This window comes from Peromyscus maniculatus, chromosome 13 (genome assembly GCF_049852395.1).
Source record: "Peromyscus maniculatus bairdii isolate BWxNUB_F1_BW_parent chromosome 13, HU_Pman_BW_mat_3.1, whole genome shotgun sequence".
In the NCBI taxonomy this organism is placed as follows: domain Eukaryota; kingdom Metazoa; phylum Chordata; class Mammalia; order Rodentia; family Cricetidae; genus Peromyscus; species Peromyscus maniculatus.
In genome coordinates, this window is record NC_134864.1 from 14,964,199 (window position 1) to 14,981,091 (window position 16,893).

The 16,893-nt window shown below is 34.5% G+C and overlaps 1 protein-coding gene across 3 annotated transcripts in view; it reads right to left on the minus strand.

Moving 5' to 3' along the window:
• Positions 1-16,893, minus strand: part of Slco6a1 (solute carrier organic anion transporter family member 6A1) — a 90,649-nt gene that overhangs the window by 24,251 nt on the left and 49,505 nt on the right. For 2 of the 3 annotated variants that reach the window (XM_016004197.3, XM_076549689.1), the window contains exons 9-10: positions 5,599-5,752; positions 2,146-2,333 (exon numbers count right to left, since the gene is read on the minus strand). In XM_016004197.3, the coding sequence (XP_015859683.1) occupies positions 2,146-2,333; positions 5,599-5,752 (342 nt within the window). The remainder of the gene's footprint in view (positions 1-2,145; positions 2,334-5,598; positions 5,753-16,893) is intronic. The other variant, XM_042259910.2, reaches the window with a different exon arrangement.

Genomic DNA, 16,893 nt, shown 5'->3' on the forward strand with positions numbered 1-16,893 from the left:
TGTAGCAGGAAGCAATTTTCTCCCATTCTGTTGACTGCCTCTTCCTTCTCTTAATCATTTTCTTTACTGCACAGATGTGTGTGTGTGTGTGTGTGTGTGTGTGTGTGTGTGTGTTTAATATGATGAAATCCCACTTGTCAATTATTCCTTCTGTTTCCTGAACTGTTGGAGCCCTTTTCAGAAAGACATTGTGTTTATATGTTTATATCTTGGGATGCCTTCAGAAAATATTTCAGTTATTTTGTACCTTATAATGTCATTATTGGCTTGCCTTCTCATATAAAGATCTTTGATTCATTTCACATTTATTTTTGCTTTTTGAACTAGTTTCATTCTTCTGCATGTGGACTTCTAGTTTTCCCAGCACCATTTGTTGAAGAGGCTGTATTCAACAGAAACATCGGTTTCTGCAACATAAACTTGAAATGCCTTTGTTGAAACCAGAGGGCTGTTGCTGTGTGGGTTTATTTCTGGGTCTTGTATTCTCTTCCATTACTATACATAATTGGCCTTTATGCTAGTATCATGGTGTTTTTGTGCCTATGGCTTGGCTGTATAATTTGAAGGTGTATAAAGTTCTAGCACTTGATTTTGTGTTCATCATTGTTTTGGGTATTCAGAATCTTTTATATTTACATGTGAATTTTAGAATTTTTCCCTTGTCTTATGAAGAATAACAGAATACATTGATGGTGATTGTATGAATTTGTAGATGGTATTTGGTAGGATTGTTATGTCCCCAACATCAATTCTACTGACCTGTAAACATGAAATATCTTCTAATGGGAGGAAGGGGCGCTGTAGAGGTCAAAGGAAAACTTTCAGGAGGTGTTTTTAACTTCCACCATGTGAGTCCAGAGGATTGAACTCAGGTCTTCAGACATGGTAGAAAGTGTCTCTACTCACTGAGTCATTTCACCAACTCAAGTATGGGTTCCTTTGAATTTTCTCTTCCTTGAATTTTATATATTAGTTAATAGAATTATCATTCTTTTAGTTGCCCAAATGGAAAGTCTGAATATGATCCTAGAGTTCTGTATATTCCATCAAAGTTATAACTTTCATCCTTTTAAGAAATAAATATGCTCTATCATATTATCTCTAAATATCACTATTACACATTCACTTTCTTTTTTTTCCAGTTTCTCCCTTTAACTCCATTTGCCTTTATATCTTCAAACTACCCTATCAAGATGCCCATTTGATTGTAATCCCAGCAAGAAAGGCAGAGGCAGAAGGATAGCGTTGAGGCAAACTGATTATACAAAAAGACCCTATCCACAAAACACTTGAACTACAACAACATAAAACAAAAACAAAAATAGGTATCTCATCAATACTGCTTGTCTATCATAGAGAATTTCATTATGCATATGATATGTTTTGACCAAGCCGAGCCTCTTTTCCCTCCCCTGCAGTTCTTTCTAATTCTCCATTCTGCTTTTTTCCATCAGAACCATATATTTGGTAGGATATTGCACACATTTCTGTCCCTACTTTTACTCCATAGCTAACTGAGATAATGCCAGAAATTAGCTATTGTTTTCCTTTATTGTTGGTCAACTCTCACAGGATATTTAGGACACAAATATACTTGTTAACTTAAAAAAATAAGTTTAGCATAATGTCCTTTTATTCTGCTCCTAGAATAAACATAAATGTTAGGTGAGCTTTACATATTCTGGAAGAACACATAAATGACAAATGTAAAACTAGAGAAAAATACCCATACCAATGAATCAACTTTATACTCACATCTATGCTACAATTAAAAATTTTCCCATTTATGGATTCTTTGTGTGTGATATACAAAGTGAATGTAATCTATGGTTTGTATTAAATTTATTTTGTTACTGATGCATAGGTACCTACATTTTCTAAATAATATTAGAAAGTAATATGTACAATTCCAAAAATATGTATAGTTTCAAAATAAATTGAAACTAATTGTAACATCTACACAAGTTATGTAAATAAACAAGTACAAGGAAAAATTATACACAAACTTTAGCAACATAAATATTTTCCCTCTTTATTTACTACTTTAAAATATAGAAACTCTTTTGCTGAAGTAACATGAACTATTTCTAAATGTATAATTCTTATGTGCCAAATTTATAATAATTACAACTATTAAATACTTACTGGAGGATAACCAAGGTGATTGGTATAGCAGCCGAAGTAGAAAAAACAATTGAAGAAAAGAAAAAAGCAAAAAACAAAGGTAATTTAAAACACCTGGTGTTGCATTTTCCAGAAACAGCGTCAACAAAATCACCTTGGGTGTCTGCATTTGTCAATCCTTCTTTGATGCAAGAACAATTGTAGTATGTCTATGAATATTGAACAAAAAAACCCCAGTATTTCAGAAACAGCAAAAGAATATTAGCTTTATTATTATTAAAATAAAAATTAAATCAACATCCAGAGGGAAACTACCCAGTGTTTTGTTTGTTTTTGTTTTAATATTTTTTGTTTTTAAGATTAAAATATAATCATATTATTTTCTTCTTCCTTTATCCTCTTTAAATCCTTCCCTGTATCTTCCTTTTAAATCCATAGTTTCTTTTTCTTTAATTACTGTTATATATATGCATATATATACATATATATACATGTATATATATGTAATATATCACATATACACACATATATATGCTTACATTTATGTATACACATAAATGTAACTTGCTCAGTCTATATAATGTTACTGTATAATGTTTTCAGGGCTGACCATTAATAACCAGTTGGTGTGCTCTTTCATGGAGAAGACTATTTCTCTTGCTCTCAGCATTCCTTTGACAGAGTCTCACTCTGTAACCCTGGCTGGCCTGAACTTACAGAGATCTGGCTGCCTCTGTTTCCAGAGTACAGGAATTAAAGGCATGTGCCATCACATCCAGCTACAAATGCCAAATTTAATGAATAGCCTCATGCTAAACCTGCCACACATTATTTAGAAATGTAATATTAATTGTAAAATCAGAAATATATTACCTGTCAATGAATTGCTTTTTGTGTAGGTGTTTGTGGGTATAGAATTGTTGTAAAAAAGGAAGAGTTCTATAAATTTAAGAAATAGTAGTCAATTTACTTTATCATTGGACAGAAATATAAGTTAAGGGCAATTAAAAATAATGTAGTGAGTAGAATTAAATTTTAGCTGGGATTTGAAGTATAGACAAGTACCCAACTATAAAAGATTGTATAAGCTTGTTAATACTTTGTTTTGTATACAACTATAATAGGATTTGAGTTTTATTAAGCACAGTAGACACATAGTATCAGAGACCAAATATTTTTAAGAGCACACAAACAGCAAAATAACCCCAGAACTGGAGAGGCAGAAATACACACACACACACACACACACACACACACACACACACACACACACACACACACACTAAAAAGGCTTACACAGTGTTTGGAAATAAAGAGTTCATATAGGAATTTATTAGGCTACTTAAAATGTCCTGAGCTACATAACAATAGTTATAACAGAGAAACAACAACAAAGTAAAAATACTGCCAATAAGAGGTTTAAAGATGGCCTGAGTGGTTAAGAAAATTAGAGTGGCTGGGCGGTGGTGGCTGCACACCTTTAATCCCAGCACTCGGGAGGCAGAGCCAGGCGAATCTCTGTGAGTTCAAGGCCAGCCTGGTCTACAGAGTGCGATCCAGGATAGACACCAAAACTACAGAGAAACCCTGTCTCAAAAAAAAAAAAAAACAGAAAAAAGAAAATCATATCATCCTAGCTGATGAATTAGTAGACACTTTAAATAACATAAATATACAAATACCCTAGCTTAAATTATCATTCCACCAAAGTTTCTAAATGTCTGTGTTCCAAACAACAGTTTAACTTGAGGGAACATATTGTGAACAATACAACAGAAATCTGTTTGCCATTTAGAGAATTTTCTACTTTGGAAGGCAACTAGAGAACACAAAATAAAGTTTTCTATGATGCATATGTGGCTATTATCAAGAAAAAAAAAGGGCAAGGAAAAATTGCAAGCAGTATTAGGAAAAATACTTTTGTACTTAGCAGGATCAGAGAATGCATAAATGATAGGCTGCTATTTGAGAAGACATTTAAAGGACATATGGAAGAAAGTTACGTAGTAATCTAGAAATATGTTCCAGATAAGAGAAGAAAAGCAGTCAGTCATAAAACAGTGGGCCAGAACATACTTAACAAGTTCAGTGACCAAGCACAGTGAGGGCTAGAGCAGAAAGGATGTGAAAGAATCAGAAAACAAAAAACTGGGGTGGGATGAGAAGTGTAAATTGTACAGAAATTGGTACATGTAAAAATTTCACACAGAGAAAGTTTTACTAAGAGAAATTAAGATCTTCAGCCCAAAAAGGCAGCAGAAGAAAACAAGGAAATAGCATATTGATTTTGCTTTTCTTTTTCTATTTTCCTAAGATGCTCCAAGGATTTTTTAAAATATTTTAATCTGCTCAAATTCCAGATGAGAAAGATCCTTAGTGTTATGATTGTGTCCAGCAACAGAGAGCATGTGATTAATTGTGATTGCAGATCTGAAGGATGAAGACACAGTGCAGTAAATGTCTGCAAAGCACAGAAAATAGGTGACTAGGAGCAAGATTGAAAACAAACTTTAGTGGTCAGTTGGTGAGATTTCAGGATATTGGGTTCTACAAGGATTAAAGCATTTGACAAGTCCACATATTATCATGAGCTGAAATTAACGGCCTTGCTGTTGTACAAGATAATTGATATTGAAGTCATGAACTGAGTATAGATTCTGATTAGAAATTAGCTAGGGCTTATTCCATAGAAGCACAGAAGTTTACAAATGATGTAAGATTCATGCAATATTGCTGGTGAAAAGTAATGAAGGAATTATAGAAGTAGCAAATTAGATCCTCAAGATGAATTTCAAAATTATCAGGACCCAAGCTTGAAAATGATTTAAGGCTTGTAGCTTCATCAATTACTCTCTACAACAGAACATGGACTATGAAAAAAATAAATAAGTTCTGGGTTGTTGTAGCAGTCTAAAAAATAAAAATTTCATGTTAGTGCCATGCATATGTAACGAGAGTGTTTAAGCAGATTCAATTCAGTAAAGTCATAGTTCTCTCATTCATATAAATTATCTATAACTCTCAGTTTTCTAGAACATCAGATATGTTCTGTGCAAGCCTTGCTTATCTGATAATATCTGGTGCACAAAGAACTGAGGGCTGGGGATGCAGCTCAGTAGGAGAGCACTTGATTTAATGCCCCATTTAAAATAGTTCCTATCTATATCTGAGTTGTTGTGAAGCAGATAGTGAAACAGCAGGAAACTAGAGAGTAGGCATTTTGAATCTCAGCAAAAGGCACATTTGAAGGAAAGCTGACTCACAGGATAGCACTGGGCAACCCTGGTATGAAAGATTGTGTGCAAAAAAATGTGTTCCAAGTCCAGCGAGTTGGGAAACATAAACTCGGTTTTCTTTTCATGTTGTTAAAACTAAAAGTAAGGAAAATATACAAAGAAAATTTTAGAGAGAGCTAGAAGTAAAATCTAATCACTACTTATAAATTGAGCAAGAGGCATAATAAATAAAAGTTACCTTTTCATTTTGTAAGTATTTTTCAGCTATGCAGCCTGCAAAGCAGGCAGAGAAATATTCAATGTCATCTCTTCCACATACAGAAGCATAGATGGCACTCTCACAACCACAGTGCTTATTGCATGGAGCTGTGAGGTTTCCTAAGACACCTGTCCTGTGAAGTTGAGATTAGATACAATTATAACACCATCACTTAAATTATTATTGCATATACAAGACATCAATAAGATCCACAAATATGCTCATTCAAATAATTTTTTTCACAAATCTACTAAGATATAAAAACATTATAAAAATGCACATTTAAGAGTCTACCCCTTGATACTCCTGGAGAGATGGCTTTGCTCTTAAGAGTGCTTCCTGCTTTTCCAGAAGACCAAAATTCCATTCCTAACATCCACAATGCAGCACATAACCACTTGTAACTCCAGTTCCAGGGAATTTGATGCCCTCTTAAAGTCTCTGCAGGTATCAGGCATGCAGGTGGTACATACACATACATGCAGGTGAATACTCAGACACAAATAAAAATAAATAAATCTTGGGTTTGGGGATTTAGCTCAGTGGTAGAGGGCTTGCCTAGAAAGCGGAAGGCCCTGGGGTCGGTCCTCAGCTCTGGAAAATAAATAAATAAATAAATAAATAAATAAATAAATAAATAAATAAATAAACAAATAAACAAATAAACACACACACACAAATAAATAAATAAATCTTAAAAGTATACCACTTGAACCAGGTGGTGGTGGTGCATACCTTTACTCCCAGCACTCGGGAGACAGAGCAAAGCAGATTTCTTGGCTAGGTTGAGGCTAGCCTGGTCTACAAAGTGAGATCTATGACAGGCACCAAAACTACACAGAGAAACCCTGTCTCGAAAAAGCCAAAAAGAAATATATATATAAAATATACCAATTGAATTTTTATTATGCTATAGTGAAATTGTCACCACAGTCATGTTAACAAAGAGAATCAAGATTGCCTACAATGGGCTGCCCCCACCACCACATCCACACTTAAAAATTTCCTTTACTCATAAGTAATTTCTCTACTTTTTACAAATACGTTCCTATCCATTTGTTCAGATTTTATATAAAAAGTAAACACAAGAAACTTATATTTTCCTTGCTTCTTTTCCACAAATTTTTATTTGCTCTCATATGGACATCTATTTTCATGATTCTTGTGTATTAAAAGTAGAATATTTAAATAGTGCATAAGCTTTTATGGTAACTATTTTAGACTTATTTTACATATATTAGTGTTTTGCTGCAGTGTATTTATGTGTACCACATGAGTGTAATGTGGCTGTGCCTCTTCCTCCTGATTGTTGGCTGCATTGGTCCACAAGGGTGGGGGGACCAGAAGCAGGCAACAGGGTTTAGATGGCTGTGGGTAGGATGGAGACAGTTTTCCAGGAGACAGACGTCTGTGAATCAGCTCAAATTTATTTCAGAGTATAAGGAATATATAGGATTGGGGAGCCTAGGGACAAACCCTAATTTGTATCAAGTGGCACTGCCCTGTCATAAAGCTCCTAGCACAAGTCTTATCATATGTGCAGCAGGGAAGGCTTCTAGCAGGAGTCTGTGCCAAAGGGTCAAGCTAAAGATAAATCAGGCATCTCGCTTAGAGACAGCTTTCAGATAAGATCGGTCCTCCAGAGCCTGGGGACATTCTCCAGGTAAGGGCAGGTAGACAGCAGAAGGTTTCACTGGGTAAGGAGGGAGTCTCCATGTCATTGAGCTTTTCAAAAAAGCTGCCAGGCCATGACAGAATGCAAACTCTGACGAGCCAGCAATGCCTTCCAACAATATAGCATCCATGAAAGCAAAAGTAAGTCATTGGATATCTTGGGACTGGACTTACTGACAGTTATGATCCTTTAATGTGTATGCTGGGAACCAAACCTAGGTGTGACATGAATCTTAAAAGGTCTTAAAATAAAAATCCCAGAGCCAGATATTGGGGTGAAAGCTAAAAGATCAGAGAAGCAGAACAGCCAGCCACTAGCTTAAAGGCGTGTGTCACCACTGCCTGGTTCTGTTTCTCTCATGTAGCCTAGTGTGGCCTTGAACTCACAGAAATCCAGACAGAACTCTGCCTCCTGAGTAATAGGATTAAATGTGTGTACCACTACTGCCTGATCTCTATGTCTATTTTAGTGGCTGGTTCTGTCCTCTCATCCCCAGGCAAGCTTTATTGGGGTACATAATGTATTACCACACTTGGGTCCTCTGGACGGACAACAAGCGCTCTTAAACTCTATTTTTTTTTTTTTTAGCTTTTTAAGAAACAGTTTCCCAAAGTGGTTTATTGTCATATTTCTGCTAGCAGTATACAGAATTTTCAACTGTTCTCCACATTTCTCTGTAACAGTATCATTTCATTGACTACCCATTCTGATTTGGGAACAATAGTTAAGATTGTGATGTTTTGATTCACATTTTTCTAGTGACTAATGACTGTGAATTTATTTCTAGCTGCATATTTTCCATCTGTCTATGCATATTATTTGATGAAAGTTAGCTTCAAATTACTTGTCTATTTTTGTTATTTTTTATTACTAATATAAACACTGTAAGTATTTTTATTTGATCAGAAACAAATCTTTTGTACATATTATTTTCAATATTTTTTACACAGCCCCCCCCCTTTTTTTTTAGTTCTTGAAAGCTAGGCATGATGGTGCAAAACTTTAATTTCAGGATTTTGAAAGCAGAGGCAGGTAGATCTCTGCAAATTCATTCAAGGCCAGCTTGGACTACATAGTGAGTTCAAGAACAACCAGGAATACATAGTGAGACCCTGTCTCAATAAACAATCAAACAAAAAACAGAAAAATTCCCTTAAAAGGAAGATTTTAATTTTTTAAAATTTTTATGTGCATTTGTGTTTTTGCCAGGTGTGTCGGGGTCACCTGAAACTGGAGTTAGAGACAGGTGTGAGCTGCCATGTGGGTACTGGGAATTGAACTTGGGTCTTCTAGAAGGGCAGTCAATGCTCTTAACTCTGAGCCATCTCTCCAGCCCTGGAAGATTTTAATTTTTATGAAGTCTATCTTGCAAATTTCTTCCTAGATTATGAGTTTTATGCCATGTGAAAGTAATTCTTACCAAATTCAAGATCAAAAATATTTTCATTATATTCTTAGAATATCATATTTTACATTTATTCTTATGGTTCATTTCAAATTCCTCTGTATAATACATAGTGGGGATTCAAATTCATGTTTTTATCTAAAGGTCCCAACCCAATAGCATTTTTAAATCTTTAAATTTTTTTTTATATTTTATTTCTGAGCATGCATGTGTCTGTATAAGAACATGCCATGCATGTGTTGGGCATGGGTACCCACAAACAACAAAAGAGGATGTAAGATCACCTGGAGCTGGGACAACAGGCAGTTCTCATCCAACTGACATGGTTGCTGGGAACCAAATTTACTTAACCCTAAGCTATTCCTTTAGCTCCACTAATAGTATTACATACATACATACATACATACATACATACATACATACATATATATGTATATATATAACACACATATATATATGATGTGTGTGTGTAATTTTTGTTCTTTAAATATTTTTTGATTTTGTGATTATAATTTAATTACAATATTTCTCCCCTCTCTTCTTCCCTCTAAACCCACTCTCCTTCAAATTTTTGGCTTCATTTTTCACTAACTAAATTTTATGATATGCATACATGTATAAGTATATATATATATGTGTGTGTGTATATATATTCCTAAATATATATTATGCTCAGTCCATAGAATGCTACCTATATTCATTTTTATTGTCATTCAGCCAGTAGTAATTTGTAAATGACTCTAGAGTCTCTATTTCATTGCATCTGTACCTTGCTAAAGATCAACCTATATATATATATAAGTTTCTATTTATAAAATCTCTCCATTGTATTTAATTAATGTAGTTTTATCACTCTCTCAATTAACATAGTTTGAAAATACATATTGGAAGTAAATAGGGGTAGTCTTCTAATCTTTTTTTTTTAACATTTTTGTTTTTCTAAGTCCTTGCATATCAATGACAATATAAGATTTTATTTCTAGTATCTACAAAGGACAGTCTGAGGGGATTTTGTTATCACTACACTGAATATATAGCAGCAATTTGGGAAGGAGTAAAATCTTCATTAAAAATGAATTCTCCTGTTCAAGAACGTAAGTAACTTTCCTTCAAAAATGTGTCTAATTATTTTCATTAATGTATTTTAATAATCAGTATATATGTTTCTCATATTCTTATATCATTGATGATATTTTAAATACTACTTCTAATTCTTTTCATATAATATGTGAAAACTTATATTCTTGTATAATAACTTTCTGTTTGTAACAAGCATATATACTGTCACAGTTTTTCATATGTATTTATGTGTGTATGTATGCATGTATGCATATATTGTTCTGTGCTAGAATAAAACTCCAAGCCATGTAGAAATTATGAAAATGAGTAATCAATGAGCTACAGCCCAGCTACACAGAATCATGAAATCTTGCATGTTGAGCACATGTGCAATTATCCTAAATTCAGTACATTAGTTCTAGTGCCTTCTTAATTTTCTACAATCATACTGTCTTTAAATAAACATAGTTTGCTAAAAATGCCCTTTATTTGTCATTAGTCAATTTAGCAAAACCTCCAGTAAAATTTGAAAAGAAACGGTTGAAAATAAACATCATTGCATTTCTGATCACATTGATTTCAGATCATCCCCTGAGTATGATCTGCCTGTTTTAATAAATTATCACAGGCTAGGTGCCTTCAGCAATACAGTTATTTCTAGGGCTGTGAAATTAAGCACCAAGATGTTCGTCTTAGAGTTTTTTGTTTGTTTGTTTGTTTGATTTTTATTTTTTTATTTTTTGAGACAAAGTTTCTCTGTGTAGTCTTGGCTATCCTGGAACTGACTCTCTAGAACAAGCTGGCTTCAAATTCAGAGATCTACCTGCTTCTGCCTCTCTAGTACAGTGATTAAAGGTATGTACCACCTTGCAAGGCTTCAGTTAGGTTTTCTGCTGTTGGGATAAAAACATCATGACCAATAAGAACTTAGGAAGGAAAGGGTTATTTCAGCTTACAACTGGCAGGTCACATGTCATCACTGTCAGGGAAAGAACTCAAGGCAGGCATCTGAAGGGTAGAGCCCATGGAGGAGTGCTGCTTCCTTGCTTTCTGGGTTTGTTTTCTTATCTACCCCAAGACCACTCCCCAAGGGTAGCATGATGTACAATGGCCTGTACCCTCCCATTTCAATCATTAATCAAGAAAATGGTCCTCAGGCTTCCTACAAGCTGATCTTACAGAAGAATTTTCTTCACTGAGGCTCCTGCCTCTAAGGTGATGCTAACTTACGTCAAATTGACAAAATACTAGTCAGAATAATGCCAGAGGATCAGATTCCATATTTAGTGATTACCCTCTTACTATATCACAGAGGATCATTTTTTTTTCAATATGCCTTCATAAGGAGTAAAGAGTTGGGGCACTGGACACTTCTTCTTGAGAGAAAACTAATGTGATTCATGGAGACTTCATGCTCATGTTTTCCAGTAAGACTAATTAACATCCCCTAAGTTCCAACTAATATTATAACACAGGGATTGAAGTTATCAAGATGTGAATAATGGGCTAGATTAAAAACATTCTCATCACGAATTTTAAGAATAGAGTTAGCTGTAGTAACTCACAATCCATAATGAAGTACTCATCTTTAAATTCCAGTTTTCTTAATTTACTTAAAAATGTACAATGTGTGTTTGAAATAAAAGTTTTCTCGATTAATATTCAGTATATGCATTTAAAGTGTACAATCCAGTTTTTGGTATATTTGTGTATATCTGAAATTACCATAGTAGTCAACTGTTGGTTCCTTTCTTTTTATTTCTCCCTCATTTTCTCTCCATTTCATTCTCCCTTCCTTCCTTCTTTCTTTTTTCTCTTGTTCCTCCCTTCTTTCCTCCTTACTTTTTTCTTTCTTCCTTTCACACTTCCTCCCCCTCTCTCTTTTTTGTTCTCTGAGACAGATCCTTCCCCTACAGCCTAACCTGACCCAAACTCACTATGTAATCAAGGTTGACCTCCAACTCATGTCAGTCCTCCTCCCTCAGCTTCCATGTGCTGGGGAACATTTTATCACCTCAAAAAGTAACAGATGTTGAATTTTATCATATTATTTTTTTGGCTACCTTCAGAATTTTTCATTTCCTTTTTAGTTTGTTTAGTATAATCTATGTATTGATTTTTCTCTGTAAACCTATTTTCTTGATGATTATTAGTTGATTGTAATTTACATAATCTTAAAAATTCATGAATGTGAATATACAATATTGAGATTTAAGTAATTGTGATATTTACCACTTTAAGCATGTATCATTTCTTTGCATATGGGAATATTCAAATTCCTCTTTGGTACCTGCCATGGAATAATCTTTTTTGTACACTGTGAAGATTTGTCACTGTGATTGGCTTAATAAAGAAGCTGACTGGACACTAGCTGAACAGAATAAAGTTAGGCAGGAGATCCAGATTAGGAGAATGCTGGGATGAAAAAAGGTAGAGTCAGGAGTCACCAGCAGACACAGAGAGAGCAAGATGTGCATGCTGTACTGAGAAGAGGTATCAAGCCACATGGCAAGCCTAGATAAGAAATATGGGTTGACATAAGTGTAAGAGTTAGCTAATAACAAGCCTGAGTGATTGGCAGAGCATAAATAAGTAATTTTAAGTCTCCATGATGGTTATTTGGGAGCAGTCAGTTGGGACAGGAAAACTACACCTACAGTCAGCTGTTTTAAAATATGTAAGAAATTATTAACCATGATTATCTTTTGTGTTATACATTTGAAGTTATTCCTAATATACAAATGCCTCCTTGAATATATTTACAATCCTTTTTTCATCCACTTCTTATTCCCTAAACTACCCCAGCCTCTGGAAGACATTATTTTACAATGTCCTTTATTAAACAGGGTTTTATGATTTTATTTTTATTTTCTTTTTAAAAAAATTAATTTAGGCTGGCCTATAACTTATAATGTAATTATAATTTCCATTGCAGTAATTTATTTCCTCATTTAAATTTACTCTTGGGAATTTTATTTTATTTGCTTTTTGTAACTATATCTAGTAAGGTTATTTTTCTCATAGTTATCTCAAGATATTTTCACATGTTGATATAATATGACAGCATTTAGTTCTTTCCTCCAAACGCTTTGAGACTTTATGGTGTCTGCTCTACTGGCCCTCTCTGATTTCTAAAATTATTAACTTTAATTTCTCTGTTTTTCTAGTTTAGTTGAAGGATGGGCAGTTATTTATTTTTTTCAAAGAAGCAATGTTGTGCTAAACTAATACTTTGGGTTTCAGAGAAATGACTCAGTAGTTAAGAGCACTTGTTGCTCTTACTTCTAGAGAACTCAAGTTCAGTTCCCACAATTGTAGTTAAAAGTTTTCTCTGGTCCCACCTGGCTCTGTAGTCCCACAGCTGCTTATAAAATAATCACTCAGAGGCTTAATATTATTTACAAACTGTATGACCTATGGCAGGCCTCTTACTATCTAGCTCTTATATATTAAATTAACCCATTTCTATTAATCTATATTTTGCCACGTGTTCCGTGGCTTTATCAATCTGCTGGTATGTTGCTCCTTGGGCAACAGGCTAGTGTCTCTATAGACTCTGCCTTTCTCTTTCTTGTTTCTCTCCTGGGATTTCCTGCCTGCCTCTAAGCTGCCTTGCCATAGGCCAAAGCAACTTATTTATTAACCAATATATGTTTCCATTGTCCTAGCAGCAAAACCATTGCCTGTGAACATACAAATTCTTGGACTTGTCATACTAGAAATTATAATGATGGGAGGCAGCAATCAATGTTTTGACATGTATTCTACAAAACTGATATTAACATTGAGAAACAATAGTATTTTTCTTTTATTTTTAATTGTTTAAAATTAATTAATTAATTAATTTTTCTATTATCAGTTTCATAGAGTATGTATTCTTATATTAATAGTGAGATTTTCATTGACATTTGCTCAGTAATTGAGTAAAACCAAAATTTATTATAAGCCACAGTTGTCCTAGGGACCTCCATGCTATATATATATAGCCTCCATGGTTCTGTGGGTTGTAGTCTGTTCTTTATTTTATATCTAGAATCCACCTATGAGTGAGTACATACCATGACTGTCTTTTTGGGTTTGGGTTACCTCACTCAGGATGATTTTTTCTAGTTCCATCCATTTGCCTGCAGATTTCATGCTTTCATTGTTTTTCTCTGCTGAGTAGTACTCTATTGTGTATATGTACCACATTTTTTTTTCATCCATTCTTCCATTGACGGGCATCTAGGTTGTTTCCAGGTTCTGGCTATTACAAATAGTGCTGCTATAAACATAGCTGAGCATGTATCTTTATGGTATGAATCAGCATTCCTTGGGTATATACAAAAGAGTGGGATGGCTAGGTCTTGAGGTAGTTTGATTCCTAATTTTCTGAGAAACCGCCATACTGATTTCCACAGTGGTTGTACAAGCTTACATTCCCACCAACAGTGGAGGAGTATTCCCAATGCTCCACATCCTCTCCAACATTGACTGTCACTGGTGTTTTTGATCATAGCCATTCTGACAGGTGTAAGGTGGTATCTCAGAGTTGTTTTGATTTGCATTTCTCTGATGATTAAGGATGTTGAGTATTTCTTTAAATGTCTTTCAGTCATTTGTGATTCTTGTTTTGTGAATTCTCTGTTTAGCTCTTTAGCCCGTTTTTTAATTGGACTGTTTAGTATTTTGATGTCTAGTTTCTTGAGTTCTTTATATACTGTGGAGATCAATCCTCTGTCAGATGTGGGTTTGGTGAAGATTTTTTCCCATTCTGTTGGCCGTCTTTTTGTCTTATTGACTGTGTCTTTTGCCCTGCAGAAGCTTCTCAATTTCAAGAGGTCCCATTTATTAATTGTTGTGCTCAGGGTCTGTGCTGTTGGTGTTATATTTAGGAAATGGTCTCTGGTGCCAATACATTCAAGAGTACTTCCTGCTTTCTTTTCTATTAAGTTTAGTGTAACTGGATTTATGTTCAGGTCTTGGATCCACTTGGACTTGAGTTTTGTGCATGGTGACAGATATGGATCTATTTGTAATCTTTTACATATTAACATGCAGTTATGTCAGCACCATTTGTTGAAGATACTTTCTTTTTTCCATTGTATAGTTTTGGCTCTTTTGTAAAAAACCAGGTGCTCATATATGCATGGATTAATGTCAGGGTCTTCAATTCGATTCCATTGGTCCGTATGTTGGGTTTTATACCAGTACCAAGCTGTTTTTATTACTATAGCTCTATAGTAGAGTTTGAGGTCAGGGATGGTGATGCCTTCCAAGGTTGCTTTATTGTATAGGATTCTTTTAGCTATTCTGGGTCTTTTGTTTTTCCATATGAAGTTGAGTATTTTTCTTCCCAAGTCTGTGAAGAATTGTGTTGGGATTTTGATGGGGATTGCATTGAATCTGTAGATTGCTTTTGGTAAGATTGCCATTTTTACTATGTTAGTCCTACCTATACGTGAGCATGGGAGATCCTTCCATTTTCTGATATCTTCTTCAATTTCTTTCTTTAGAGATTTAAAATTCTTATCAAAAAGGTCCTTCACTCATTTAGTTAGTGTTATCCCAGGGTATTTAATATTATTTGTGGCTATTGTAAAGGGTGATGTTTCTCTGGCTTTTATCATTTGTGCACAGGAGGGCTACTGATTTTTTTGAGTTGATCTTGTATCCTGCCACTTTACTGAAGGAGTTTATCAGCTGTAGGAGTTCCCTGGTAGAGTTTTTGGGGTCACTTATGAATACTATCATATCATATGCAAATAGTGAAAGTTTGACTTCTTCCTTGCCAATTTGTATCCCTTTGATCTCCTTTTGTTGTCTTATTGCTCTAGCTAGAACTTCTAGTACTATATTGAATAAATATGGGGAGAGTGGACAGCCTTGTCTTGTTCCTGAATTTAGTGGTATCGCTTTGAGTTTCTCTCTCTTTCATTTGATGTTTGCTGTTAGTTTGCTAAGAATTGCCTTTATTTGTTTAGGAATGTTCCTTGTATTCCTGATCTTTCTAAGACCTTTATCATGAAGGACTGTTAGATTTTGTGAAAGTTTTTTTCAGCATCTAGGGAGATGATCATGTGGTTTTTTTCTTTCAGTTTGTTTATATGGTGTATTACATTGACTAGTTTCCATATGTTGAACCATCTTTTCATCCCTGGAATGAATCCTACTTGGTCGTGATGGATAATTGTTTTGATGTATTTTTGGATTCGGTTTGCAATATTTTGTTGAGTATTTTTGCATCAATGTTCATGAGGGAGATTGGTCTGTAGTTCTCTTTCTTTGTTGCATCTTTGTGTGGTTTGGGTATCAGGGTAATTGTAGCCTCATAAAAAGAGTTTGGTAGTGTTCCTTCTGTTTCTATTGTGTGGAAAACTTTGAAGAGTATTGGTATTAGTTCTTCTTTGAAAGTCTGGTAGAATTCTGCACTGAAACCATCTGGTCCTGGGCTTTTTTTGGTTGGGAGACTTTTGATGACTGTTTCTATTTCTTTAGGGGTATTGGTCTATTTAAATGGTTTATCTGGTCTTGATTTAATTTTGGTATGTGGTATTTATCCAGAAAATTGTCCATTTCTTCCTGGTTTTCCATTTTTGTCAAGTACAGGTTTTTGAAGTATGACCCAATGATTCTCTGGATTTCCTCATTGTCTGTTGTTATGTCTCCCTTTTCATTTCTGATTTTGTGAATTTGGGTGCTCTCTCTTTGCCTTTTGGTTAATTTGGCTAGGGGTTTGTCTATCTTGTTGATTTTTTCAAAGAACCAACTCTTTGTTTCATTGATTTTTTGTATTGTTCTCTTGTTTTCTATTTCATTGATTTCAGCCCTCAATTTGATTATTTCCTGGTATCTATTTCTCCTGGGTGAGTTTGGTTTTTTGTTCTAGAGCTTTCAGTTGTGCTGTTAATTCATTGGTAGGGGTTTGCTTCATCTTCTTTATGTGTTCATTTAGAGCTATGAATTTTCCTCTTAGCACTGCTTTCATAGTGTCCCATAAGTTTGGGTATGCTGTACTTTCATTTTCATTGAATTCTAGAAAATATTTAATTTCTTTATTTCTTCCTTGACCCATTGATATTTCAGGTGGGCATTATTCAGTTTCCATGAGTTTGTAGGTTTTCTATGATTTTTGTTATTGTTGAGGTCTAACTTT